The following is a 24,227-nucleotide window of genomic DNA, read 5'->3' as shown; positions in this document are numbered from 1 at the left end:
TTGTATGACACACACAGAGTATAATCATTATTGTATGACACATGCAGAGTGTACTGCGTACACACATATACAGTGTACTTTCTACACACACACACCCAAGGAGTAAAGAATAAAGGCTAGGCAAGAGGAAGAACACAGGCAAGTGAAAGCATGGACCACAGTCAAGGTCTGCTAGTCTGTTATTTATCTGTGTATCATCCTAAACATTACATTTGGCGATGAGCATGGTCACTTTTCTTGAATTAGAGACTTCAAGGACCCCTTACAGGCAGTTGTTGTGATGTCAATCTACAGACTGTTATTTCAGCCAGTTTAGTGGACCTTGCTGAGCTGAGTCAACATGAGTGCAGCACAATGCAGTGTGTATCCAGTGCTACTGAGCTTACGGTGTAGCTGCAGTGAGTACCCCATCGGTACCAGTGAACTGTATCATGTTTTGTAGCTGTGTGCAGTGTATGCCCAGCTCGTACTCAACATCATGACATCTGATCATCTCCAAGCTTTTATCCAGCTGAGTATGTAGACGAACAAGACCACCAGTATGAAATTGCCGCCATTTGAACGCTTTGCTGTGCATGAGGACATTGCAACCCTTGGTGTCAGGTAGGAACGGTACGTGAAACGGCTCGAGAACTTTTTTTCACAGCAATCGCAATCAGCGATGACGCCCAGAAGCGAGCGTTACTTCTGCATTATTCCGGTCTTGATGTTACAGACATTTTTGATTCCCTTCCAGACACTGGCACAAAATATGCTGCTGCGAAAGCGGCACTGGCCAAACACTTCGTCCCTTCAGTAAACATCGAATATGAACGCCATTTATTTCGACAGTCTAAACAGCTCCATGATGAGACGGTGGATCAGTATCATCTGCGTCTGCAGAAAGCAGCAACCTCTTGTAACTTTTCGGACAAGGATGCAGAAGTGAAATCTCAAATTATATTGGGATGCTGCTCGCAGACACTCCGGCGTTATGCATTACGTGAGGCTGTAACGCTGGAAAAACTTCTCCACACAGCCAGAACGTAAGAACAAGCAGATAAACATGCTTTGGCGATGGAGAATTCATCATGATCTGGGGAATTAGCAGCCAGTGTCAAGCCATCGACAAAGCCAAATAAGACGCAGGGCCAGCGATTTGGCAATACACGTCATCACGGGGGCAAGCAGAAATCAAAATGCAGAAACTGTGGGGGACAGTTTCCTCACCCCGATCATCGACCGTGCCCAGCGAGAGGGGTTACATGTCATGCATGCCCGAAAATTGAATCATTTCCAGAAACATTGTCCAAGCAAGTCCAAGCAAATTCCACGTCATACTGCAGTGAAGGCAGTGCACAGTCCATCGCCCAATCCAGCACGTGCACAGCACAGTCAGCAGGGACAGACGGCTCAAACCCAGCATGGTACCAGTCGCAGCGCTACCAACTCGTCGGGTGTTGCTGATTACGACTATACGCATTTCACGTCAAGTCGACTCCAGCCAGAAAACCTATGGTCCAGGTTGCTGTCAATTCTTGTCCAGGTCCTGTGCTGATCGATACTGGGGCGTCCGTCATGATGATGAGTCATGAAACGTTTCAATCTCTAAGTCCACGGCCGCAGTTGGTAACGCCTCCAGTCCCAATGTACGCATAAATTATGGTAGCACAGTTCCTCTTGATGTTATTGGAGCTTTCACCGCAGCTGTTTCGTATGGGTCGGCATCTGTAACAACACAAGTCTTTGTTGCAACACACAGTGGTGATACACTCTTGGATTTTGCCACTGCCTCAGCACTCGGACTGACACACATAGCGTACAACCTTCAGCCTGAGCGGTCATTCGCTGATCGTTTCGTCGGCATCGGTAAGCTGTCATCATTTGAATGCAAGCTTCATGTAGATGATGCAGTCCTACCTGTTGCAGTGCCACATAGACGCATCCCTTTTCATATGCGCCAACAAGTCGAGAAGGAGCTTGATCGGCTAGTAGAACTGGGCCCCGTTGCTAGAAACTTTGCGTTTAAACGCAACTTGCAACTGATTGTCACTTGCCAATCAAAATCATTGTTGCATGCATGTCTTCTTAATAGGTCAGACCCTGAGCCAATCAGAATGGTTGTTTCAAAATTAGCAATTATTTGCAATTGATTGCAACTTTCTTGCAACGAGGCCCTGGACGTCATAGAGCGTGTGAATCATCAGCCCACTCCTTGGGTCTCGCCAATTACTGTTGTGCAAAAACATCATCAGCCAGGTGCGATCCGCCTATGCGTTGATATGCGGAATGTGAATCGAGCCGTCAAACGCGAACGCCACATCACACCTACAATAGATGACGTCATAGTTGCCCTGAACGGTGCCGCTGTTTTCAGCAAGCTAGACCTCAACTCCGGTTATCATTAAATTCCGCTAGCACAGGAATCCAGACAATACACAGTGTTCTTAACTCATGCAGGCTTATTTCAGTATAAGCGTCTTAATTTTGGCCTCACATCGGCAGCTGAGATCTTCCAGAATGCCGTTCAGTCAACACTTCAAGACATCCCTGGAGTCATCAACATCAGTGACGATATCCTGGTTTTCGGCAATACACCGCACGAACATGATGAACGTCTTCGAGCATGTCTCTCTCGTCTACGCGAAGCCAACTTGACTCTGAATCGTGACTCCGCCCACTAGTGTCTCTGAACTTCGCAGCTTCCTTGGTATGGTCAACTACTGCAGTCGCTTTGTCCATGACTTAGCGTCCGTATCAGCGCCACTACGCGAACTTACAAAAGCTGATGTTCCGTGGGAGTGGTCTTCCTCTCATGCGCACGCCTTTGATGAATCAAGCGACTCCTTGCAACATGCTGTGCCATGGCCTACTTTGATCGCAACAGCACCACCAAGGTCATTGTTGATGCGAGTCCTGTTGGACTTGGTGCAACCTTGATGCAACAAAACAGACAAGGTACCAGATCAGTTGTCGCCTTGGCAAGCAGAGCGTTATCCGCAGTAGAACAGCGCTACTCGCAAAATGAGAGGGAAGCACTCGCAATCACATGGGCGCTTCCCCCCTTTCACCTGTATTTGTACGGATCTCCCTTCACCATCATTACCGACCGCAAACCGTTCATCTCGCTGTTCAACAACGCGAACTCCAAGCCCCCGCTTCGGCTTGAAAGGTGGATTTTGAAATTGCAGGCCTACGACTACACAGTGAAATATCAGCCTGGGAAGTACAACGCAGCTGATTACATGTCTCGTCATCCGCAGCATCGCGTCGATGTGTCCACTGAGCAGAGCTTAGCTGAAGCGCATGTACACTTCGTCGCATCTCATGCCGTCCCCAAACATGTGTCGCGTGATGACATTGCGCATTCTACACAGTCTGATGATGTCCTCCAGTCTGTCATCTGCGCTGTTGCAAACTGGAATTAACTCACTAGAAACACTGACGCATCAGCAAGAGCAGAGGTCCAAAGCCTCTACAATGTTCGTCATGAGTTAACCACGTCGCAAGATCGCGATATCCTTCTCCGCGACCATCGCATCGTCATACCGCAGACGCTAGGCAAACGCATCTTCGACATTGCACATGAAGGCCACCAGGGTGTCACAAAGACGAAAGCGCTTCTGAGAGAGAATGTGTGGTTTCCATCCATAGACCGCATAGTTGAAGCCACCATTTGCATTTGTGGATTTTTCGACTTTAATTGCAGCAGCCCACTTGCTGAATAATTTTGTATTCTTTTCCTTGTTTGGAATCGTATGAAAAGTCTTGTCAGGGCCTTTGCCGGAGGCATTGCGGCAGCCGAATGCTTGGCAGTAGACCATTGTGTCGGCTGTCTGCTCCCGCTCTCTATTGACTTTATGTGTGTATTGCATTGCATTTCGCACACATCTTGGAACTTCGTTTTGCAGTACTCCGCAAAAACGTCACACCTTCGCAGGGGTGCGTGAATTCGGCCGTCAAAATGGCGACCTCCAGTGTGAGTAGTGTGATGCACCAGCAGACGACATGTTACACTTTTGATACTGAATATCGCCACTTCTGAGGGCCTGAAATAACTGTTTTTTTGTACTGAAATGCGTTTTATCCCACCCTCAACATAATCAGTGGCTAAAAGTCTTGATTTTAATTCTTCTTTAAGTCGACCTCGCGTAAGTCGAAGGTCTTTTCAAGTCCTCTTCTCTATATTCTATTGATTTTAACCCCCCATAAGTTGAATTTTCCCTAAGTCGAAGCCGTTTCTCCAGTCCAAATAGGTTCGGCTTCGGCGAGGTGGCTGTAGATGAAAACTACATGCACGTACAGTAGGAAACTGGCTCTAGTTTCAGGAGATGCCTGTCCGTCTTATCGTTGAGAAAGCTCATACGAAATTCAATGGCCCTTCCTACTTCATGAAAGATTATTCCCATTATGTTGTGTGTGATTGCAACAAACTTCCAGATATCAATAAATCTTCCCTGCTTAATGCCAAGTTTGGCATCACTGTAGAACCCCCCCCCCCACCAAAAATAAATTAATGTGTGAAACAAAAAAAAAATGTAGGATAGAGATTAGATAAGTTTGATATTTTTGCATGGACCTCAATCAAGATGCGATTATCTCGCCGTTCTCAAGGGAATGTCCCTTGAGAACGGCGAGAACATGCTTGCCGACACGTCGGGATTGGGTAGGCCCTTTTCAGGGCCACTCACATACTCCAGAAATGTTTCTTTAGCCTTCCTCCTCATGTCACATGTCTCGATCTCTTTCATCCGATCATATAAGGGTCATTCCATGGGGTTGGGTCTTCTCTAGATTTTCATGTTGTGTAGGGAATAAAAGTCATATTCTGACAAATTTAGCAACTAATTGTCTGTGGTTTGCAGTTATTCTTGAAGAGAAATGTGTGAAGAATTATTTGATGAAAAAAAAAACAAGCCTGTGTACAAATGTATTTTGTCTATGACTGTTTCACTAATGATGTCCCATGGTTTTTTGTGGTTTATGTTGTGACATAAATATATGCCATTTTCATGGCAATGTAAAACAGGAATATACAACCTTTCAGCATTATGCCTATCATAATTAAGAGAGGCAAGGTGACTTCTACAAAGACTATAAGGCACATAAACATTTGTAACAAAATAAGAACACCAGAGCATCTTCAAGCAACCTCATACCTATGTTACAAACGATGTCCATGGCAATTTTTGTTGTAACATAGGTATAGCATGGTTTTACATACACTTCCAATCATAATATGATCAGAAACTTTATTTCTATAATGAGATTTATATTTCAGAAGTATTCTTATCCAAAAATTAGCATCAAAATCCTCCAAATAAACGAGAAAATACAGAACATATCACTGTACTTCAGTGCGATGTCCGGCCTCTTCGTGTAACGTAGGTAAGAAAAGACGCGTCTCGTGATAAAAAGAAGAGCTACTAACTTCAGCAATCGTATTCATGTCACTGGCAGTCCTCCCCCAATGGCAGAAAAACTACTCACAGCCAATATACACCTACCTGGACAGCGCAAGATCTGTTTTTCTGCCGTTGTCCATGTAACGTAGGTACAGGAGTTTTAAGGTTTCTGAAGTCAATTGGTAAGCTTTTACGCTATTTTACGAAAATAATAACATTTGTCATATTCTGTAATTCTATCAGAGGAAAAAAAACGACATCTAAACCTCTGAACTGGCCAAAAATACTGTGGACGATGATACTGTAGTCCCACATACTGAGATATTTGTTACAGGTTCATGTTCATAATTTTGATCGCCAAATTTTCCGTCCATGCCGGTCTCTGCAAAAGGAGCATATAATTCCTCTCTTAGAAAACCATACAAAAGTATATCAGTGTATCTTCACTGCAATATAAATTTGTTTTACCTCCCGATTATTGTGAATTTTTGGACCCTTTTGTCATAAGGTATCTACCAAGGTAGACGTGCTAAAGTTAGTATTCATCACTATATACTAGTTGGAAAACGTAGATGTCCAGACTGCATCTGAACTAGAGAAATAGAGTTTGCCTTATTTTGCTGGTGATATTGAGAGAACTAGGAGCTGTGATATTCTTTCTCTTTAACAGATTTACTTCGAAAATGTCAATGTTTTCCTTCCAAGATTTCACTGACCTGTTAGATGCTCTGATGAAGTTGTTAACATTTCACAAGGATTCACCATTTCTATTCCATGCTCACCCACTGTGAAGTCCCAAAGCTAAAATGCCAGTGTCCTGTTCAGTTTGGGTGGGTAGTGGGTAGGAAAGGCTTCAATGAAATTATGAACCCCAATCAAAATTAGACTATTATTGCTCTACACTATCATTCAAAAAGAGGGAGACAATTTTGATGGGGGATGAATATAAAATAGGGCCTAGTATTATTTTGGGAGTCTATTAAGGACCATAACCGTAACCGTAACCCTGACCCTAGCCTAACCTTAGCTAGGACACTGGGGGCAGCGACCTGCCCTTCCTAGCTTACATCAAAACAAGTTTTTAGCATAGAGTATGAAAATGATATTTTCCTATGTTTTACATGCTATATTATTATTATTATTAATATTTACATCATTTTAAGCATAACCCATTTTTTTCCCAATTTTGGTGGGAGGTACACATGGAACTCTAGCTAATGGGTATGCCAAGAGGTAGAAATGTAAGCAAAATTGTTGAAATTATTTAATTCCATTCATAAACACACACATACATCAACAGGAATATATAGTCGGCCCCGACAAAAATTTTCTTTTAATTCTTTTTATTCTATTTCTCTTTACACCTTATGTTCAGTTTGTCGATGAATCTGCCATGGCTCCTCCTCTGCCACCGCTACGTTTTAAACTACATGAAAGAGTGACAAGGACACATCCACAGCACTCCACAAACAGAGAGGAAGTCGACAAAGCAACACCCAAGAAGAGTGAACGTAACAAACTAGACAAGAAGAAAACTGCACAGAGAGAAAATGGACAGAAGAAAAACAAAAATCGAGGGCTAAATGGACATTGGACAAAAGAGCAGAAATTAATTTCAAACAAAGAACATGGAGAAGACAAGAAGACTTGTCTGATTTCTCTTTATTAGTTTTCTTAGTTAGTTGACAACTAGTTGATGATGTTAGTGTATATAAGGTCAAATTGTGTAAAGCTTCACTTTCTTCTTCTTCTTCTGATTAAGTCTGCCTTCTTTCATACCAGAGTTACAAAGAATTGAAGTCTGTGTAACATAGGTATTGTTCCACAGGTGTGCAGTAGATATAATTCCAAAGAACTGTTACAATAGTGTTATTTGTGGGAACATACATAAAGTCTATATGTGTAGGTTTTAACATCTCACACAACAATAAAGGAAATCAGTTGATATGTCGTAGTGTACCTATGTTACAAAGACATATTGTCCGTGTAACATAGGTAGTACACTGTGGGTGAGGTTGTTGACTGAAAACCCCTGATTATAACAATAAAATCATGTTTTCACTTGAATACCCCTACAAATCACTTGCTTCAATTGTGGTGCTTTTAAGAATATTGTCATTGTGTCACTCTTGATGAAAAAGTTAAACCTTTGATTGAAATTGTTAATGGTTTGTAGAAAAAAACATGTTAATAAAAGTGGCTTGCAGTTGACATCAGAACATACAATCTTACTAATAATGATCTCATGCGCCTGTTAAATAACATGTTGATGTATTATGGACGAAAAAAACGTGGATGTGTTCATTGTTATCATTTCAGAACACAAAATTATGAAGGATGTCAACAAATGAAGTCTGTGTAACATAGGTATTTTGCCATACCTGTTTACCCATGCTGACTGAAAGTGTGCCAAGTAATAAACAGATTTCTAGTGGAATAAGTTGAAGAATGGGAGTAACAAATCAGGGGGAAAAAGGAAATTTCAATTTACCCAACTTGAATTTTCAACTTGTATGTCACAATTTCAGTCCCAACCCCATGGAATTACCCATAAATCTTCTCTCATCTCTTGAGGGTGAGACTCTATTATGCCCCTCAGCCGTTGTCCGACCAGCCATAGCTCAAGAGCCTGTGAGGGGCGCCCTGTAGTATTAGGCTACTAACATAGACAGCCTTGTTGAATGTTTTGACTACGGCAAATCTCTTCTTACCCCAATATTCACAGAATTCACGTTTGGGGGAATTGTGAACACTCTCCACATCCCGGGTCCTTGTTTTTGTCTAAGCTGCCTCGATGGTCAGCTTCAGTGTCTTCCGTGCTGTTGACTGATCATGTTCCCCAGCCTCTCTATAAGACCTGCGCATCGTGAGAGCAAACACAAACATAACGCAAGGGTTACTCAAGATGACATTATACAGTGCACTCCCGTTATAACGAAATGCTCGGGACCGAGTTTTCTTTCGTTATAACGAAATTTCGTTATAACCAAACAAATACAATATATAACGAAAACAAGGAAACCACGTACATATATCATATTCTGTTTGCTGAATACTCATCATACACTGGAAAGCTATGTGAAATGTGATGGGATAACTGTATTACAATAATAAACGCAAGTTCCCCTCAGAAACTGTGCGTGACACAAGGAGCGAACACACAGTGGTGTCAAGCGTTCACCCATGCAGAGACGCTATAAATGCTTGTTCCGCTACGTATTTTCGAAAGCAATTCGCATTTCGTTATAACGGAGCACATTTCTTTTCTTTTTCTTTGTGGCGCTCGGAAAAGACTTCGTTATAACGGAAATTTCGCTATAACCGTGTTCGTTATAAGCGAATTTTGTACCATAGACTTTAATGGTGATAATTTTGGGACCAGAAGATTTACTTCGTTAAACCGAAATTTCGTTATAACCGTGTTCGTTGTAACGGGAGTGCACTGTAGCTTGCAAAGAGTCAATACTACTACTACTACTACTACTAATAATAATAATGATAGTAATAACAATAATGTCTTATTCACCCAGGGTAGCCTCTTCAGTGTTGCCACTGCTTTTCCAGAATGGGTAAAAACATCTTGTCCGAGGACGTAAGCACTGGGCGGGATTCGAACTCAGGTCCTCCGTACGGGAGTCGGGAGTCTTATTCGTTACGCCACAGTGCCCCCAGCCAACATACTAAAGATAAAATAGAGATAAATATCTCGGATGTAGGGGCCTACACTACATACTGCAATTTCACGTCTGATAGTGCAATAACGATGCCTCCAACAAAAAGGTCCTGCCTTACCGAGCTCAATCATCTCTTCCTGAGACCTGCCAACTCCGGATATCTGAACACATCCTTCGTACGCGCTGCAGCCGCTGGGGTCGAGGGAGGGATTAGACCCGTTGGAAAATCGGGATGTACATCACGCCTCTGCTCCTTCAAGGGGTGCAATGAGTCCCGCCAGTCTCGGTCACACCGTCGGCTGGACTTTCCCACTGAGTCGCTCCCAGAGTCGCGTTAAAAGTATATCTTTCTTCTCTCTCGCAGTAGCCCATCTGTGGAGCCTTTTCACGTTGTTCATCCGTGAGCATAGCCTCGGCAAGCTCAACGGCCATGGACGTATCATTGTACTTGATTCGCGAGAACATCTGTGCGCGAAGATAACAGCATAATATGCAGTGCTTCGGTTAATTCTATGTCACCAGTTATGCGTGGGAACACAAAGTAGTATATGTCGGTGATTGCCGATACAGTGGACTTCCGTTGTACCTTTGTCAATGGGACCGACAGTTTTCTTCCGTTAATATCAAACACTCGTTATAACCCAACAAATAAACAATAAAAATACATAGAGTGAATACAGTTGGCCTGAATTTTGACTTCGTTGTAACCGGAATTTCGTTATAATCGTGTTATCACTATAACGGGAGTGCACTGTATGAGTTGCTGTAAGAAATGTGACAAAGAAATGATTATGAATTTGAACAGCGCGGTGTAATTCTCAAGTGAAGATGTCTCAGGTGCTGAGACAGGGACCACATGTACCATCTCGACAAATCGCATCAGGTCCGCAAAATGCATTGACCAATCGCATTTTACGCAAAAACAACATCCATCTACAATTTGTGGTCAAGCACAGATCCGATCAGACGAAACAGCCTCGTGTATTTCTCAGCTTCAGAAATTACTTTCACACCAAACGCGTCTTTTCCTTACTACCTGAGACTTGACGACCAATAAACAGGCATTTTGTTTGTTCATTCAATGCATTATGGGCGGTTTAATTTCAATATTACATGTATCTCACGAAGCAATCTGCTTTGGCATGTTTGACACGAAATCAAGACCTTAGAAAAGGAAGATATTCATACAGGTCAACAGGCTACTCATTTATGTCAGCATTGTATGTTTGTAAAAACCATTCAACACAATCATGAATAGCGTGAACTTGCAATCTTATGCCATCATTCACCTTTTGAATTTGCTAAATTGTCAAAAGAAAATATAACTTGAGCAAACGAACAATAATAATTGACAAAACCATGACAGCCCAGTCTTGACACTAATTAAACAAAAACTACTTGGAAGTAGAAGTGGAATTATTTCATTTTCAGGAGATAGGTTAATAACATAGAGAGTCATTGCAAAATTGTTTTCATTTCAAAAGCATGAAGTTCATGTGGTAGTACCAGGGGTGCACGTCACGAGTTCGACACCAATGGGTCATACAGACCTCGAGCCATTCAGCCAATGAGCTTGACAAAAGGCAAATAAGGCCAGTGTGTCCGATACTAGGCATACAAGGTCCACGAGTTCGATACTAAGTAATGTTGGTCTCATGCGCCTTTTTTGGTTTTTTGTTGTTTTTTTTTTGCCTATACACTGTAAATACTGATGGACTCATGAGTCTTACTTTCCTAGTGCAGAGCTCATGGGTCATGACTCGTAGGCCTTCTTTACCTAGTGTCGAACTCATGAGCTTTATTTGCCTGGTGTCGAGCTAATGGACTACCTATAGTATACGACTCGTGAGCTGTACGACTGATGGACCTTTTTGTCAATGTCGAACTCGTGGGCCGTATGACTTGTGGGTGTCAATCTCGTTGGAAGATCCCAGTACCAGTATCCACCAACAATAACAGACACAGCAAAAAACAACACACACACACACACACACACACACAAAAAAAAAAAATTATGCCTCCTTTTTGAAATTTCCAATTTGGACAAGGCAAATATTTTCCCCACTATCCCCTGCAGCATATGTTAAGACATCAGGGGGGTGTTTAACCAACGTTTGTCTGCGCTGACAATTTCAGCAAAATCCTTGATCTGATTGGCTGAGAAGCTCTGATCAGTGACTGTTACCATGGTGATTATCAGCGATGACAACTTGTCAGCGCTGACAAACGTTGATGAAACACCCCCCCCCCACGCTGGTACATGTAATTTGCAAAAAGGGGCAAGCAGTCACTGCTGCACCATACAATAATATGTGGCTGCTACTCACTAAGCACAGTGCCCCTTAGATCCTTTTTTTTTTTGCCACTGGACCTACGTTGTATACGAAAGAAGGTTAGCACAATCAAAACAATGAGAAGGGGAGTGATGATTTATCACATACTATTGTATGTGGGTGAACAATACTGGACACAATTGCACCGAGAATTAATATTAGTTAATGATTCATACAGTTTTGGTTGAGACCTAATTTCAGGTTTCTAACATGTTTTTTTTTTTTGTGAGATAAAGAGAAACCTCTTATGAAATATGAAAGAGCATGTAATTCTATGAGGAATTCAATGTTTATTTGATGAAAATTGGTTTTGAAATAGCTGAGATAGCCAAAAAAGAGCGATTCTAATGAAGTGTGGGACCCACACTTTATTACGATCGCTTTGTTTTACTTTTTTTTTTTGATGTTTCAGTCATTCCAAACCCGATTTTCATCAAATAAACTTTGAATTCCTCTTAACCCTATTCTAACTGGGCTATTTGAGACCAAGTTTTGACTGGGGGGGGGGGGGGATGGGGTCAATTTGACCCCCCCCCCCCCCTTCAGATCTCGGCCGCCGATCGCCGCAAAATTTTGCCTGAAGATAGAGCTGGATGTCAACTACAAGATTACATGGTCATGAAATATTGGCTTTCTATTTTTAGTAAATTAATTATGCAAATTTACGCATGAAATCATATTTTTACCTGTAACTCCATTAAAATGACTGAAGGATCCCTAAATTTTGTGTCAGAGTTCAAGACACATCAAACATCTTTCTTGTAAAAAAAAAAATAGCGAAATCAAAATCAATTCCTTTTGATTTTTATTTTGTTAATTTCTTATGTTTTTTATTGTTTTTTTCAACCTTTTGTTTTCCATTGTTTTTGCCAAAATTTGTTGCAGGCACTTTTTCAAGCTAATCTACATTAGAATTGATTAATTTCAATGGTTAAAAGTTGAAATAATCTAATTTATATCAATTTAACAAAAAAACACAATTTGCATTGGATTTGCACACGATATCATGAATCTGAGCCGTTTTTGGGTTGACATGCACATGCAAAACATTACGTAACTTCAGAACAGTTTACCCGGACGTCGCAAATTTGGTCTCAAAATATACGGGAGAAATCAATGAAAAAAGTCATGAAACGACGCGGCAAAATCTTTGCGCGTTGCGGAATCGTGGTGCGAAATGTCGAGGGGGGGGGTCAATTTGACCCCCCCCCCCCCAGTTGGAATAGGGTTAAATTGGTATGCTCTGTACTATATCATAAGTGTTTTCTTGGTATCTCGCAAAAAGTTAAAAGCCCAATTCTCATATTCACCAATTCTGTACCATCCCTTTAACTTCGCATCTAGTGAAAGAAGTGACACATTTCAGACTGACCAGCAACCATATTTCAAATTACTATATGTAAAACAATAGTTCACCTTGCATTCAAAGTTCTTTCGGTAACCTGCAAGTGGTTACATTCATTCAGATTATTTTGTTGGATTATTTAATAGTATCAATGTGTTATCAAACACTCTTAAGTTCATAGAAAAAAAAAAACGAGAAAATTTACAATGACAACAGGCATGCTTCCACCATATTTATGATAATCGCAGATTATTCTTCCAACAGATCTATTGTAGGCCTACATATGTAACAGATGTGAGAAGAAAATTTCACATGGCAGGCAAACAATCATTATCTGCTATTATTCACTCTTTTCATGACATTTTGGCCACTACCAAAACATTGTATATAAGTATTTATAGTCAGGTGAATTTCTAGCATTTTCATTTGATGTACGACCCAATATGGTCCAAGACTTGTTTGTTTGTTTGTTTATTTGATTTAACATAATCACTGTGTAGCCATTTATGGCAAACAGTTTAATCATTCTGTAGTTGTTATCATTCAGTCATCTCTGCAGTATGAAGGAAATAGTCCAAATTCAGAGTAACACATACCATGTACAAAAAAGTTCCATGAGAATATATACAGGCATTGCAGGCTAGATAATTTTTATATGATGGGAAAAGAGTACAATTCAGGATTTGTAATTTGAGCTTGAGTGTGCACAAAAGCTGATAGGCCCTGCATTATCTACTTACAGTGTACTATACCCATGCCAAGTTTAGTTTGGATGCTTCAAACAGATCTTAAGTTACGTCATCCCAAATGATAAAAACAAACAAACAAATGATCATTGATGGACGGAAAGACAGATAGAAAGACAGAAGGACCATCAGACAGACAAATTAAAAACATAATGCCCCCGGTGACACTCCGTGCTGGATATACTTAGAAAACCAATCAAGAACAATGTGTGTGAAATGATGTCATTAAAAAAAAAGGAATGCCCAAATATGCATTCTAAATGTGGATCGAGTGAAAGCAGCGATAGTTGTATGCCTACAATAGATCACATCACTTAAGGTTTCAGAATGTAATTATTCATAACTTTGAATAGAATGATTTCCTTCAAATATTAACTGATTTGTTTTAATATTGCTGCTTTCAATCAAGTTATATTAATATCTACCCCTTTGCTTCCTTTAAGAATTGGTCATATAAACAGTGTAACTGTATACTCATACCTCTTCTGTGAATGCATCGTTCACAAGTTTGTGAATATCTAATCGGAGTTTCAGTTGTACCAGGAGAGGCAGTCTGCTTGTAAGTTTTGCCATACTGTGGAAGAATAGGGTATTCTCGTCTTGTTCTCGAGCATTCTCAAAAAACTCAATGTCTCTGTCTAAGCTTTGCTGTGTGCATCTGCGTGTCTTCTTCCGCGGCTGGTCCGAGTTCAGCCCTCCGGAGGGACAGCTAGAGTTCTGCTCATTTTCTTTACACCCTGCAGGGGCAAGGTTGTTACCTGTCTCCTGTAATGATGACATTAAGAAAACTTTGGAGGCGGCTGTAAGGGCCTGGGGGGGGGGGCGATGATTTCCATGCTTTTCTTTTATTGATCTCTGTTAAAAAAAGAAAAAAAAATAATGCAGAAAATTTGCCCATGCAATCCCCCCCACCCCAAAAAAAGGGCAGAAAATTTGATATTACTATCATACACCCTCCACTAAAATAAATAATAAATAGATATAAAAAATTGCAAAAAATTTGACCATGCAATCCCCATACCCTCACTCCCCAAAACAACAACAAAAATAATATGACCCTTATTTGTTCCAGACATATACTATAGGTCACCATTGATCTACTAAAAATAACCATCAATATTAATTCATTAATATGATTTAGTAAGAGTTAGTATCTCTGGTTTTGAAGATTTTGCTTCAACATTTGAAGAGTTTGTTCTCAAAACCCAATTAGTCCGTATTTGCCAAATGGAGATATTTGCGATTAAAGGTCAAGAAAAATACAGATTAATGAGAAAAATTTTGCTTCTTCTGACCGTAACTTCAAAAATGTACCTTTATATGTAGTGACCAATATACATTGTACTGTATCATCTAAAAGGCTTATTTTGTACTTTATGACAGAGACCGTACTTCAAAATCTTCAAAAATGGACTAGTCGCTTTATGCGAACAAACCCTTCATTTGTTTAAACATGCTCTAATCTTGGGAGGTTTTGGTCTCTTGGGGGACAAGTTCTTGACAAGTAGGAAAACCATTACAGTATACAAGGTGTATGCCACGGTCACCCTAAATCACAGGCACCAATCTACATACAGTGCACTCCCATTATAACAAACACGATTATAACGAAATTCAGGCTACAACTAAATAAAAATTCAGGCCACAACCTTATCAGTTCTATGTATTTTTTATGATATTTTTAACAAAAGAATACTGCCGGTCCCAAAGACTACGTTATAACAGGAGTCTTCTGTACTGTCAAACATGTTTATAAGCAAGTGTACAATGTATGACGCTGTAACAAGACAAGTAACGATCATTTACCAATTCATCTGGGCTCCCTTCATTGCTCATGCTATCACTGTCACTGGCCTGAATGTCCATCACAGAGATGTCGTGAAGATTTGTTTCTGTTCTACAGACGATGGTTTAAATTAAAAAAAAAAGAAAATCAACATCCTGCAAACCTTAAATTACTTTGACATCTACACATTCTAAAATAATCCAACGCTTTTTTTGTGGTATAAACAGGCCTAATCTTCAAACACAGATGGGGAAAAAAAATCACATCTATATTTGAACATCAGTTCATCATTTTCTTGAAACAGGCAAGAATATTCTATTATTGATGTTTGATATTTAATGGGAAAAGACTTTTTTTTTCTGTACTGAAAACTGAAACACACACACACCTGCATCCAAACAAAATGCATCTTAAACACATCTATACTTTCTCACGCAAACATATAAAAGCTTTAATAGATAACTTTAGATTTTTAGAGTTTAATGCAAGTTTCAAAATACATTGTAATATTATACCTTATAACATGTACATGTCACCAAAAGAAATGTTGAAGGGATGGTATAATTTTGGTTGAGATGGGGCTTCAGGTTTCCAACTTTTTTTGTGAGTTAATACAAAACATCTTATGAAATATGAAAGAGCATACAAGTCTACGAGAAATTTAAAGTTCATTTGATTGATATTCGGTTTTGAAATGGCTGAGATAATAAAAAACAAAGTGGGATGTACAAATTCTACCTTCTACTAGGATTAATTTGTTTTACTTTGTTTTTGGATATCTCAACCATTTCAAAACACTTTCATCAACCACGCTTTAAAGTCCTCTTATAATGTATGCTCTTTAATATTTCATAAGTGGTTTTAAATTACTTTGCAAAAAGAGAAAAATCTGAATCCTCCATCTTATTTAACCAAAACTGTACCATCCCTGTAAGTAACTAACCTTCTTATAGCCATGTGTGGGACCAGAAATTCTAGTTGCTGGGCATATTCATAAGGTTTTATGCCTTTTGCCTCCTGGCCGCTGTTCTTTGTCAACTTCTGTCTGTATTTCCTGAAGCTGTCCTTGATGTTTTTCCATTTCCTCTTCGCATCGCTCCCTGGTTAAGAATCACAGAAAAGAAAATTATTGATCTCCTTCTTTTTTTTCTTAACTGTGTTAAGTTAGTATTTTGAAGTTACATTGTCAAATTGCAGATTCATTGCAATTGGCAATTACTACCATAGCTGTTATATACTTTTGTAGTCTGGTTTAAGTTATTCAACGATAGATGCACAGCCCAGTCGCTTCACACAGCGTCTGGTCGGGCTACAGCTATTTTGGGCTGTAATTACATCTCTAGTACCATCTCGCAGATCTTGTTTGGCTGTTTTGGAGGCACTATGACCTGAAAACCTACCTCGCTCTACGAGTCTAAAGAGGATCAAGGATACAAAAAAAAAGTAGCTGTTGAAATCGGTTGAGAGCGAGGAAAGGTTTGCAAAGAAGTGGATTTCCCCTCAACTGATGCAGTTGTTTGGATGGCAAGTACTGTATGTTCTTATCCAAGCATCACCTCAAATGTAATTCCAGGAGCTGATATTTCTTTTTGTACAGCTATAATTAATTAAAGGCACATTTCCAGTTGCTCTGCTGGGCAAGTCCAAGATAACGCGCACGTTATGTATGGGACATTCAGAGACTTTTATGACCTGAAAAATAGTGTTAATGGCCTTTGATCATATTGAACTTCATCATGGTGATTGATATCTAGAAGAAGTATAATCATGTAAAAAATTGAGAAAAATGACCTGCACAATTATATTCTAGAAGAGAAAATATGCGCCGTTACGTATGGGACCAGAAAAATTTCGTTTTTTAAAACATTTTTTTCAATCTCAAAACTCTCTGAAAGTATTTCATTCTACAACTTGTAACTCACTGTGATGAAAGTCACAACACTCAAGATTATCACAGGTAAGTTTCGTGTCATTAGGCAAAAAGCTCTAATTACAGGTTCTAATTAAAGACAGACATGACGTGTTATGTATGGGACAATTACGTACGGGACAGTTTGTCCCCCATTCATTTAGCGTGTGAAGAACCATGTTTATGGGTATTTTGCATTTATTGAAGTAAAATCAGTTGAAACTACTCAAATACTGATCCAGATTGTCAAGGAAACAATATTCCCTAAATATTCACCATCCTAATCATATTCAAACATATTTCTATATTTTCATGACCAACCTGAGTATGCACGCCCTTTGTCCCCCATTCGTTTAGTGTGTGGAGAGACATGTATGTTTATGGGTATTTTGCAAAATAATTTTGCAAAATACCCATAAACAAATTTTTGCATTATTGAAATGGAATCAGTTGAAATTACTCAAATACTGATCCAGATTGACAAGGGAACAATATTCCCTAAATATTTACCATCATAATCATATTTAATCATATTCTATATTTTTATGACCAACCTGTGCCCTATTTTTATCAGGATAGTTACAACTGAAAAACTGAATAGTTTGAAGTGTTTACTTCCATTGATGAAGGGCAGTTTGCCATTTAGTTTCAATAAAAAACAACTTCACACAAGAAATATTAATTTTTATAAATTTATAAGCAATACATGTACCTGCTGCGTGGAACCCCAGTGATCGAGTACAACCTGTAGATATATGATGTCTGTCTAGCAGTCAGGTCATTGATTCGAGTCACACCTCAGTATGTATACCCATGAATTTTGTCGTGGCTATTATTGAAAACTGAATAAGGACAATTTTTGTATCATTTGCAATTTAAAAAAAAACTCATTTTACTTTATTTTTTTTAATATATATCACAACCATTTCAAATTGGATCTCCATCACTAAACTTTGAATTCCTCTAGTCTTAGGATTGTATGCTCTTTAGTAATTCATATAATTGGTTTCCAATCATCTCATTAAAATGTTGAAAACTGAATCCCCATTTCTACAAAAAAAAAAAAAAAAAACTATACCATCCCTTTAATGCTGATTTTTCATTGTGTATTTTGCCATTTTCCCCTCCCCCTTTCTGAAAATTGTTCAGTCAAGTACATGTATTGTTTCAAGTGTCTATAACTCAAAAAGTAGCTACAATGTTGGGATGCTTTCTTCAGGATGATTGACCATTTGTGTACTGAGAGACCTTCCCAGCTAGCTACATGCATTCACATGCAATATGTATGAGGATGTCCCATACGTAACACATTTGTCCCATACGTAACATTATTTCAATGCCTAATAAAAAAATATTTCTTTTACTGTTTTCTCTTTTTTCTATGGTATTTAATTTCTCTAAACGATAAATTAGAACTTTCCAAAAGGGCATTAATATAACCTTAGCAATTTCAGAAAAAACCTACAAAAATGACCTCGATTTGTTACGTATGGGACATCTCATGATAGGACACGAGCTAATTTGCATAATCATTTGCATAATCCCTAAATTTTCATACCACGTTAAACTATTTGATGAACTTCTAATGTCCACATACTAATCAAATATCATTTCCTTTCCTTTGAATTAATATGAATTTTTACAAATGTCCCATACGTAATGCTGTGTTTCACATTTATGCAAATGAAGCCCTTGAAATTTGCATAAATTTACGTAATATAATTTTTTCCTCCACGGAAATCGAAACTTCAACTCATAAGCTTCAAAATGATACCAAACAAGTCAATATTGAGCTATTAAAAGATGAAATTTTGCCTTCTGAGGGGACCTTATCTTGGACTTGCCCTGCTGCAGGACCTGGTCAATACAGAATAGTCTAGTATACTGTTTCACAGTCAGTAGATATCAGAGCATTTGGAAGAAGCAGTGAAGATGGTGGGGGGGGGGGGAATCTTTTGCAAACTCCACTCTCACCACTCAGCTCAGCAAGGCACTTAAAAGCAACCAGCTCAATTTCTCAGCTGGCAAAGTCATTCCAGATGCAGAGTAGCAAATAAATATAAAACAAAGGAAAGTAGCCTAAGACTCAGTCAGGAACTATAAAATATTATAGTAAAATTTACTAGGGCCCTAGTACTAGTAGGCCCTACAGTGCACAAAAATTCAGCTTTATTGACCTGATAATCCCATTATTTGTGGCTGTTATCATATACTTGCTTGGTTAAATTGTGATCCATTCATTTATGGACTGGTACACATTGCCTTGTCTACGTAGTAAGCTTACATGTATGTATATTTGTGGGGCTAAAGGCAGAAAAATCCATAGCCTAGGCCTAAGAGTTTAAACATTTTTTTTTTCCTTTGGTCTAACTTTTGACCTTTTGTACGTGTCATCAGTAACGTTAGACCTCTTGTAGGCCTACACTATCTTGCATGGTACGGTTCCATGAATCCACAAGTAGTTTCCGCAGAATACAGGCTGACCTTGCTGTCTAGTAAACAGCAACACGTTCTCTTCTGTCTCTGCGAGATTTCAGTAAATAATAGTATTTCTATACTAAAGTGGGAGTAGTGTCCACTTCACAGAATATACACTTACCAACTACGCCAGGCTGATGATGGGCTTGATTCAGGTGGATTTATACAGGTGTATGCCTTGTAGTTCTTTCCTTTCTAATCCGTGAGTCCATTCAGCGTCCAGTCAAGGTCGTGGGGGTCAATTGTCACCTGATATAGAGCTGGATGTGTCAGTCAGGTGACCCCCTAGTCATGTTAAAGTCACAGTCCGGGTCTGGTTAAGGTCGTGAGGTACAGTAGATAAGAGGGGAAGTTAAAACCAACCATCCCCCCAAACCAAATCCCACTACAGTCTCCCCCGTTTTATTAAATAGGAGGAGCCCCCGTACTGTGATTTACAAACCCAAATTAAATCCCATTAAAATCGCCGTTAACTATGTCTACTTAAAAAATCCCACAAACAGGGGGAAATCACGTCCAACCGTGGACAACTATAAAAACAGTTAACAATTTGTAAACACTGGGAACAGAACGTCCCTATTGAACACTAGGCGAACACTGGCTTGGGCAACAACAATGACCCAAATAGTCAACAACAGTGAAACATTTTAAGCACACCTATTGATTTGTAATCATTGTCCCGGACTATGATTTAGTCCCCTGTTTTCTTTGTTTACGCACACTAATAGTATTGAGTAACCATGGCCCCCTCGGTATCCAGAGGTTTTCCCTACACTATAAAATCCAACTTTACTTTAAAAAGATTTTCCAAAATTATAACAAAAATTACCAGATTATTTTTGCCACAAATGTAATTAAGCATGTGCAAAATTGTCCCCCATAAGAGGTGGAATAAAGACAATAAGACAATATAAATAAATACCTCTGGAACCGACTTCCACTTAATCTGAGGCCTATATACATAGCACCTCTGGTATCTGCCGCCAGCTTAGCGGGGTCCCGACAATGGGATGGCATTGTCCTGGCTGGTGGCATCAATGCCCTGTGCCACCTGCTCCTGCCTACCCTCTGCCACCAATACAACTCTAGCAAAAACTGACTCAGTGGGATACCCGCCGAGTCATTTCACTATTCAGCTCCCATACGGGGAAACCGTTGTGTTGAAACTGAAGTATTGATAGGCATGTGGAAACGCCTTCCTCCACGCCACTGCTTCAGTTGCAGCCAGCTGGCAGCAATGGATGTGGACCCGCTGGTGATGGGAGCAATGCTCTAGCTGCCCATACCAATTCAGTGGAATTGGTGACTGTAGGATCCACACACCCACTAGGAGGATCCACTTCTGGAGTCCTTCTTGGGCTATGAAGGTCTTGAGCGGACATGATAATCCAGCCCCACCTCCTAAGATTGCACTGGTTCTGGAGTCGCACATTGGCACTTGAAGGCGATCCAACGTCAATGCTGTGGCATGCGGGACTTGTCGCATGTATCCCCCTTCACCTCCCACCTGGGTCCCACACCATTCTTGTTTTATCCCTTGGCTCTATGCCAGTGGATATCCACTCTTGAGGAGTTGCAAGGTTTGCATCTCCCTTCTGCGTGTCCTTCCACCTCTCCCATGGTAATTGGATGGTATTGGGAGGGTCATCTGGAACTGACAGAACTCCACTCGGGTCAGCAGGAGTGGTTCCCAACTTATCAGGCTCAGAGCTCTGATCGGGGTCTCCACAGTCTTGATCATCACGCGGATCCTCGACAGTGGATCCATCAGGGTTAAAACTCTTCTGCTTCCCCTCCATTGCAAGTGAAATGAGGTTGCCAGTCAAATGACTTGAACTGGCATCATCCTCCTCAATGTTACCTGTAGCTATAGCTGTATAATTGATATTTTCTACAAATTCCATGAACCCGCGAAAATAATCCAACAGCTCTGAGTCCTTGGTAGACATACATGTATCTTTATAAGAGCGAGATTGATCGACAACCCTCGACTCCTGAGCTTGGGGAAAAGCAACCTTGATCTCTTTAGGTGCCATATCCCCTAGCTTCTCTAATCCTTCTTGGGACTGGCCAACTCCTGCTCGGGCCAGGGAGTGGCCTCCTCCTCTGGCCCGCTGTCGTTTGACAGCTCCTCTTCAAGAGCCCTTTTCCTGTCCACCTCCGGACAGTCTCGTTTGAAGTGACCAAATTTCCCGCAAAGGTAGCACGGATTACAGCTGGGGTCAGCTGCGGATGGGGTGGTAGATGGACTGCGCGAGAGCGCATTGGCTACATTTGCTGACAGCTGATTTACAGTGTCCTGGAGACAAACAAACTTCTGCTCTAGGCTCTGTATTCGCTGCCCCACACTTGACGTCGGTCCCTCGGGTGTGGCGTGCTGCTCAATCTCAACCTTATCAAGCTCACCAGAACGTTGACAGGGAGACCTTGGACTAACATCTACCTGGCGGCCACCTGCCTCTGCAGGCTGGGAGGTATCCCAACGTACAGTAGCCCTGTGCACTTCCCTGTGACTGCGAAGTCCTTGAGAACCCTGTCCCAATGCCGCAGGTCGCGAGTATACCAGACAGGTGACTAACTCCAATGCAGCTTCCACTGTCTTGGGTTTCGAACTAAGAGCAGACAAGCCTGCCTCCTGTTTGCGACAACCCTGACAAAAACGGACAACAGCTTGGCGCTGGACGAGGGGCTCTGGTACTCCTGGAAATGCTTTATTAGCAAGAGATACCACTCTCCTTGACCATTCTAAGGTGGTTTCATCCTCAGACTGTTTGGCCCGGGAGAATTCCATCTGAACCATTTCAGGTGGATCGGTAGCACCAAACTGCTTCTCCATGCACAGCACCAATTCCTGGTAACTAGCAAGAGGGTTTCTCTCAAGGAGCATCCGGTAGTAATCGCTCCCTTGCCCCTTTAGACACCACCACATTTGGTCACGTCGCTGCATGGGAGACCAACCACCCTCGTCCGCGAAAGTAGTGAATTTAGCATAGAAGGCTCCCCAATTTCCCTCCCCGTCAAATGAGATTGACCTGGGCAAGGATGGGAGCTTCCCCACTTCCTGAGAGGTATTCCACCCACTCAGACTCACGTTTGCTAAATCTTGCCAGCTAGAATGCAGCACCCCATAGCGGGTTGATCCCTCCACATAAGGTTTTGGGATTGAGCTGTCCCCTGTGAACTGAGGTGCAGAGTAACTATACAACTGCTCCTCCAACATGTCATTATCAATCCTACCCCCTTGACCCTGTGGGTAACACCTAGTAGGAAGGGACTGTAATGGGGTCGATACCCGTGGACGTCCTAACGGAATGCTACCTGCACGTCCGCCTAAATAGGTTCCACGCCAAGAGTGTGGATAGCTGTTGTAGGGGTGTTGATGTTGTCCTACTTCCCCCTCTGTTGATGGATGCCCTCCTAAAGGACAGGGCGGGCCTGTCTCCAAGACCTGATAACTTGTGGTGGCGACATGGCTGGCCAACCCCGAACCTGGTCTTGCACTAGGAGTATACATCCCAAATCTATATAATTCACCTTTACTGGCTGTACTAACATCCCAAACCTACCAAAAATAATACAGTTGTATACCAAAATACTTTATCACAGCCTTTCACAACTTGTAATCTTACAATAAATTCTATACCCTCAAAAGAATTCACTTTACTTTCATAAATTCAACTCACTAAATCCCAAAATATCTCCTTTTAATTTGAACTTTATACTTCTCAACCCTACTCAATTAAAATATATACTCACTTTATTTATCTAATTCTTCAACTTTACCTTAAAAATTATTTCCCTATTCAACAGTTAACCTACCAATCATACACTTTATCAAATCTTACCAGATTCTCTCAAATATCTTAATACAACCTATTTGCGGTAAGACATTAACCAAAACAATCTCGCCTCAAAAATCCTCACAATTATCTTACTATTTTTTTAACAAATATTTATCTAACCTCCTTAATAAACTAACTTATCCTTCCAAATAATTCCTAATTATATTTCCTAACCACTTTTTCCTCTTATTCCTTTATCAAAAGTATTATCCCTGACCAAATCAATATCTCATATAAACTGAATATCAATGCCAACTAAATATCCAACTATTACGCCAAACCAGACCTTTGTCTATTAAATAAACCTATAAACCTACCTAACAATTAAAATGTTGGGAGCTATGTGGGTTGCACAAAAGCGATCCAATCCCCTACCAATTAGGGAAGAGGGAGACAAAGATAGTACACAGTAGAAAAGAACAATAACAAGAAACAATGTTACAATATGACAGGAGTGCACCACAAAATACACGTAAACGAATACGGAGTACAGCTGACAACGCACGAAGAGTCAGCTGGCGTACCATAGACTGCTATGCTCCGCTACGGAACGGCTGTCCGCTGTTCATTCACACTGCGCGGTGTTCAACACACCGCTAGATGCACGTACAGGGACAATGCGGCCGTAGATCGAATACAAAAATGCGGTTAATGCAGCGTCGTCCTATTACAACGTACAGCGCGACGCGCGAATGGCACACAGCTGCAGTGTGCAAACCACGCTCACGAT

General features: G+C 40.7%; 1 protein-coding gene across 3 annotated transcripts in view; it reads right to left on the bottom strand.

The window, feature by feature from the left end:
• Positions 1-19,845, bottom strand: part of LOC140226578 (uncharacterized) — a 187,526-nt gene extending 167,681 nt beyond the window's left edge. The window contains exons 1-6 of one of the 3 annotated variants that reach the window (XM_072307031.1): positions 19,777-19,845; positions 16,212-16,368; positions 15,289-15,379; positions 13,963-14,247; positions 9,177-9,523; positions 8,096-8,241 (exon numbers count right to left, since the gene is read on the bottom strand). In XM_072307031.1, coding sequence (XP_072163132.1) covers positions 9,314-9,523; positions 13,963-14,247; positions 15,289-15,379; positions 16,212-16,225 — 600 coding nt within the window. In that variant the 5' untranslated portion in view covers positions 16,226-16,368; positions 19,777-19,845 and the 3' untranslated portion in view covers positions 8,096-8,241; positions 9,177-9,313. Of the gene's footprint in view, positions 1-8,095; positions 8,242-8,910; positions 9,065-9,176; positions 9,524-13,962; positions 14,248-15,288; positions 15,380-16,211; positions 17,025-17,889; positions 17,983-19,776 lie in introns of those variants that run through there. The other 2 variants (XM_072307032.1, XM_072307030.1) reach the window with 2 other exon arrangements.
• Between the last annotated feature and the right edge of the window lie 4,382 nt (positions 19,846-24,227).

Source organism: Diadema setosum, chromosome 3 (assembly GCF_964275005.1).
Source record: "Diadema setosum chromosome 3, eeDiaSeto1, whole genome shotgun sequence".
Classification (NCBI taxonomy): domain Eukaryota; kingdom Metazoa; phylum Echinodermata; class Echinoidea; order Diadematoida; family Diadematidae; genus Diadema; species Diadema setosum.
Note: the sequence above shows the minus strand (reverse complement) of the source record. Positions and strands in the feature narration are given on the sequence as shown.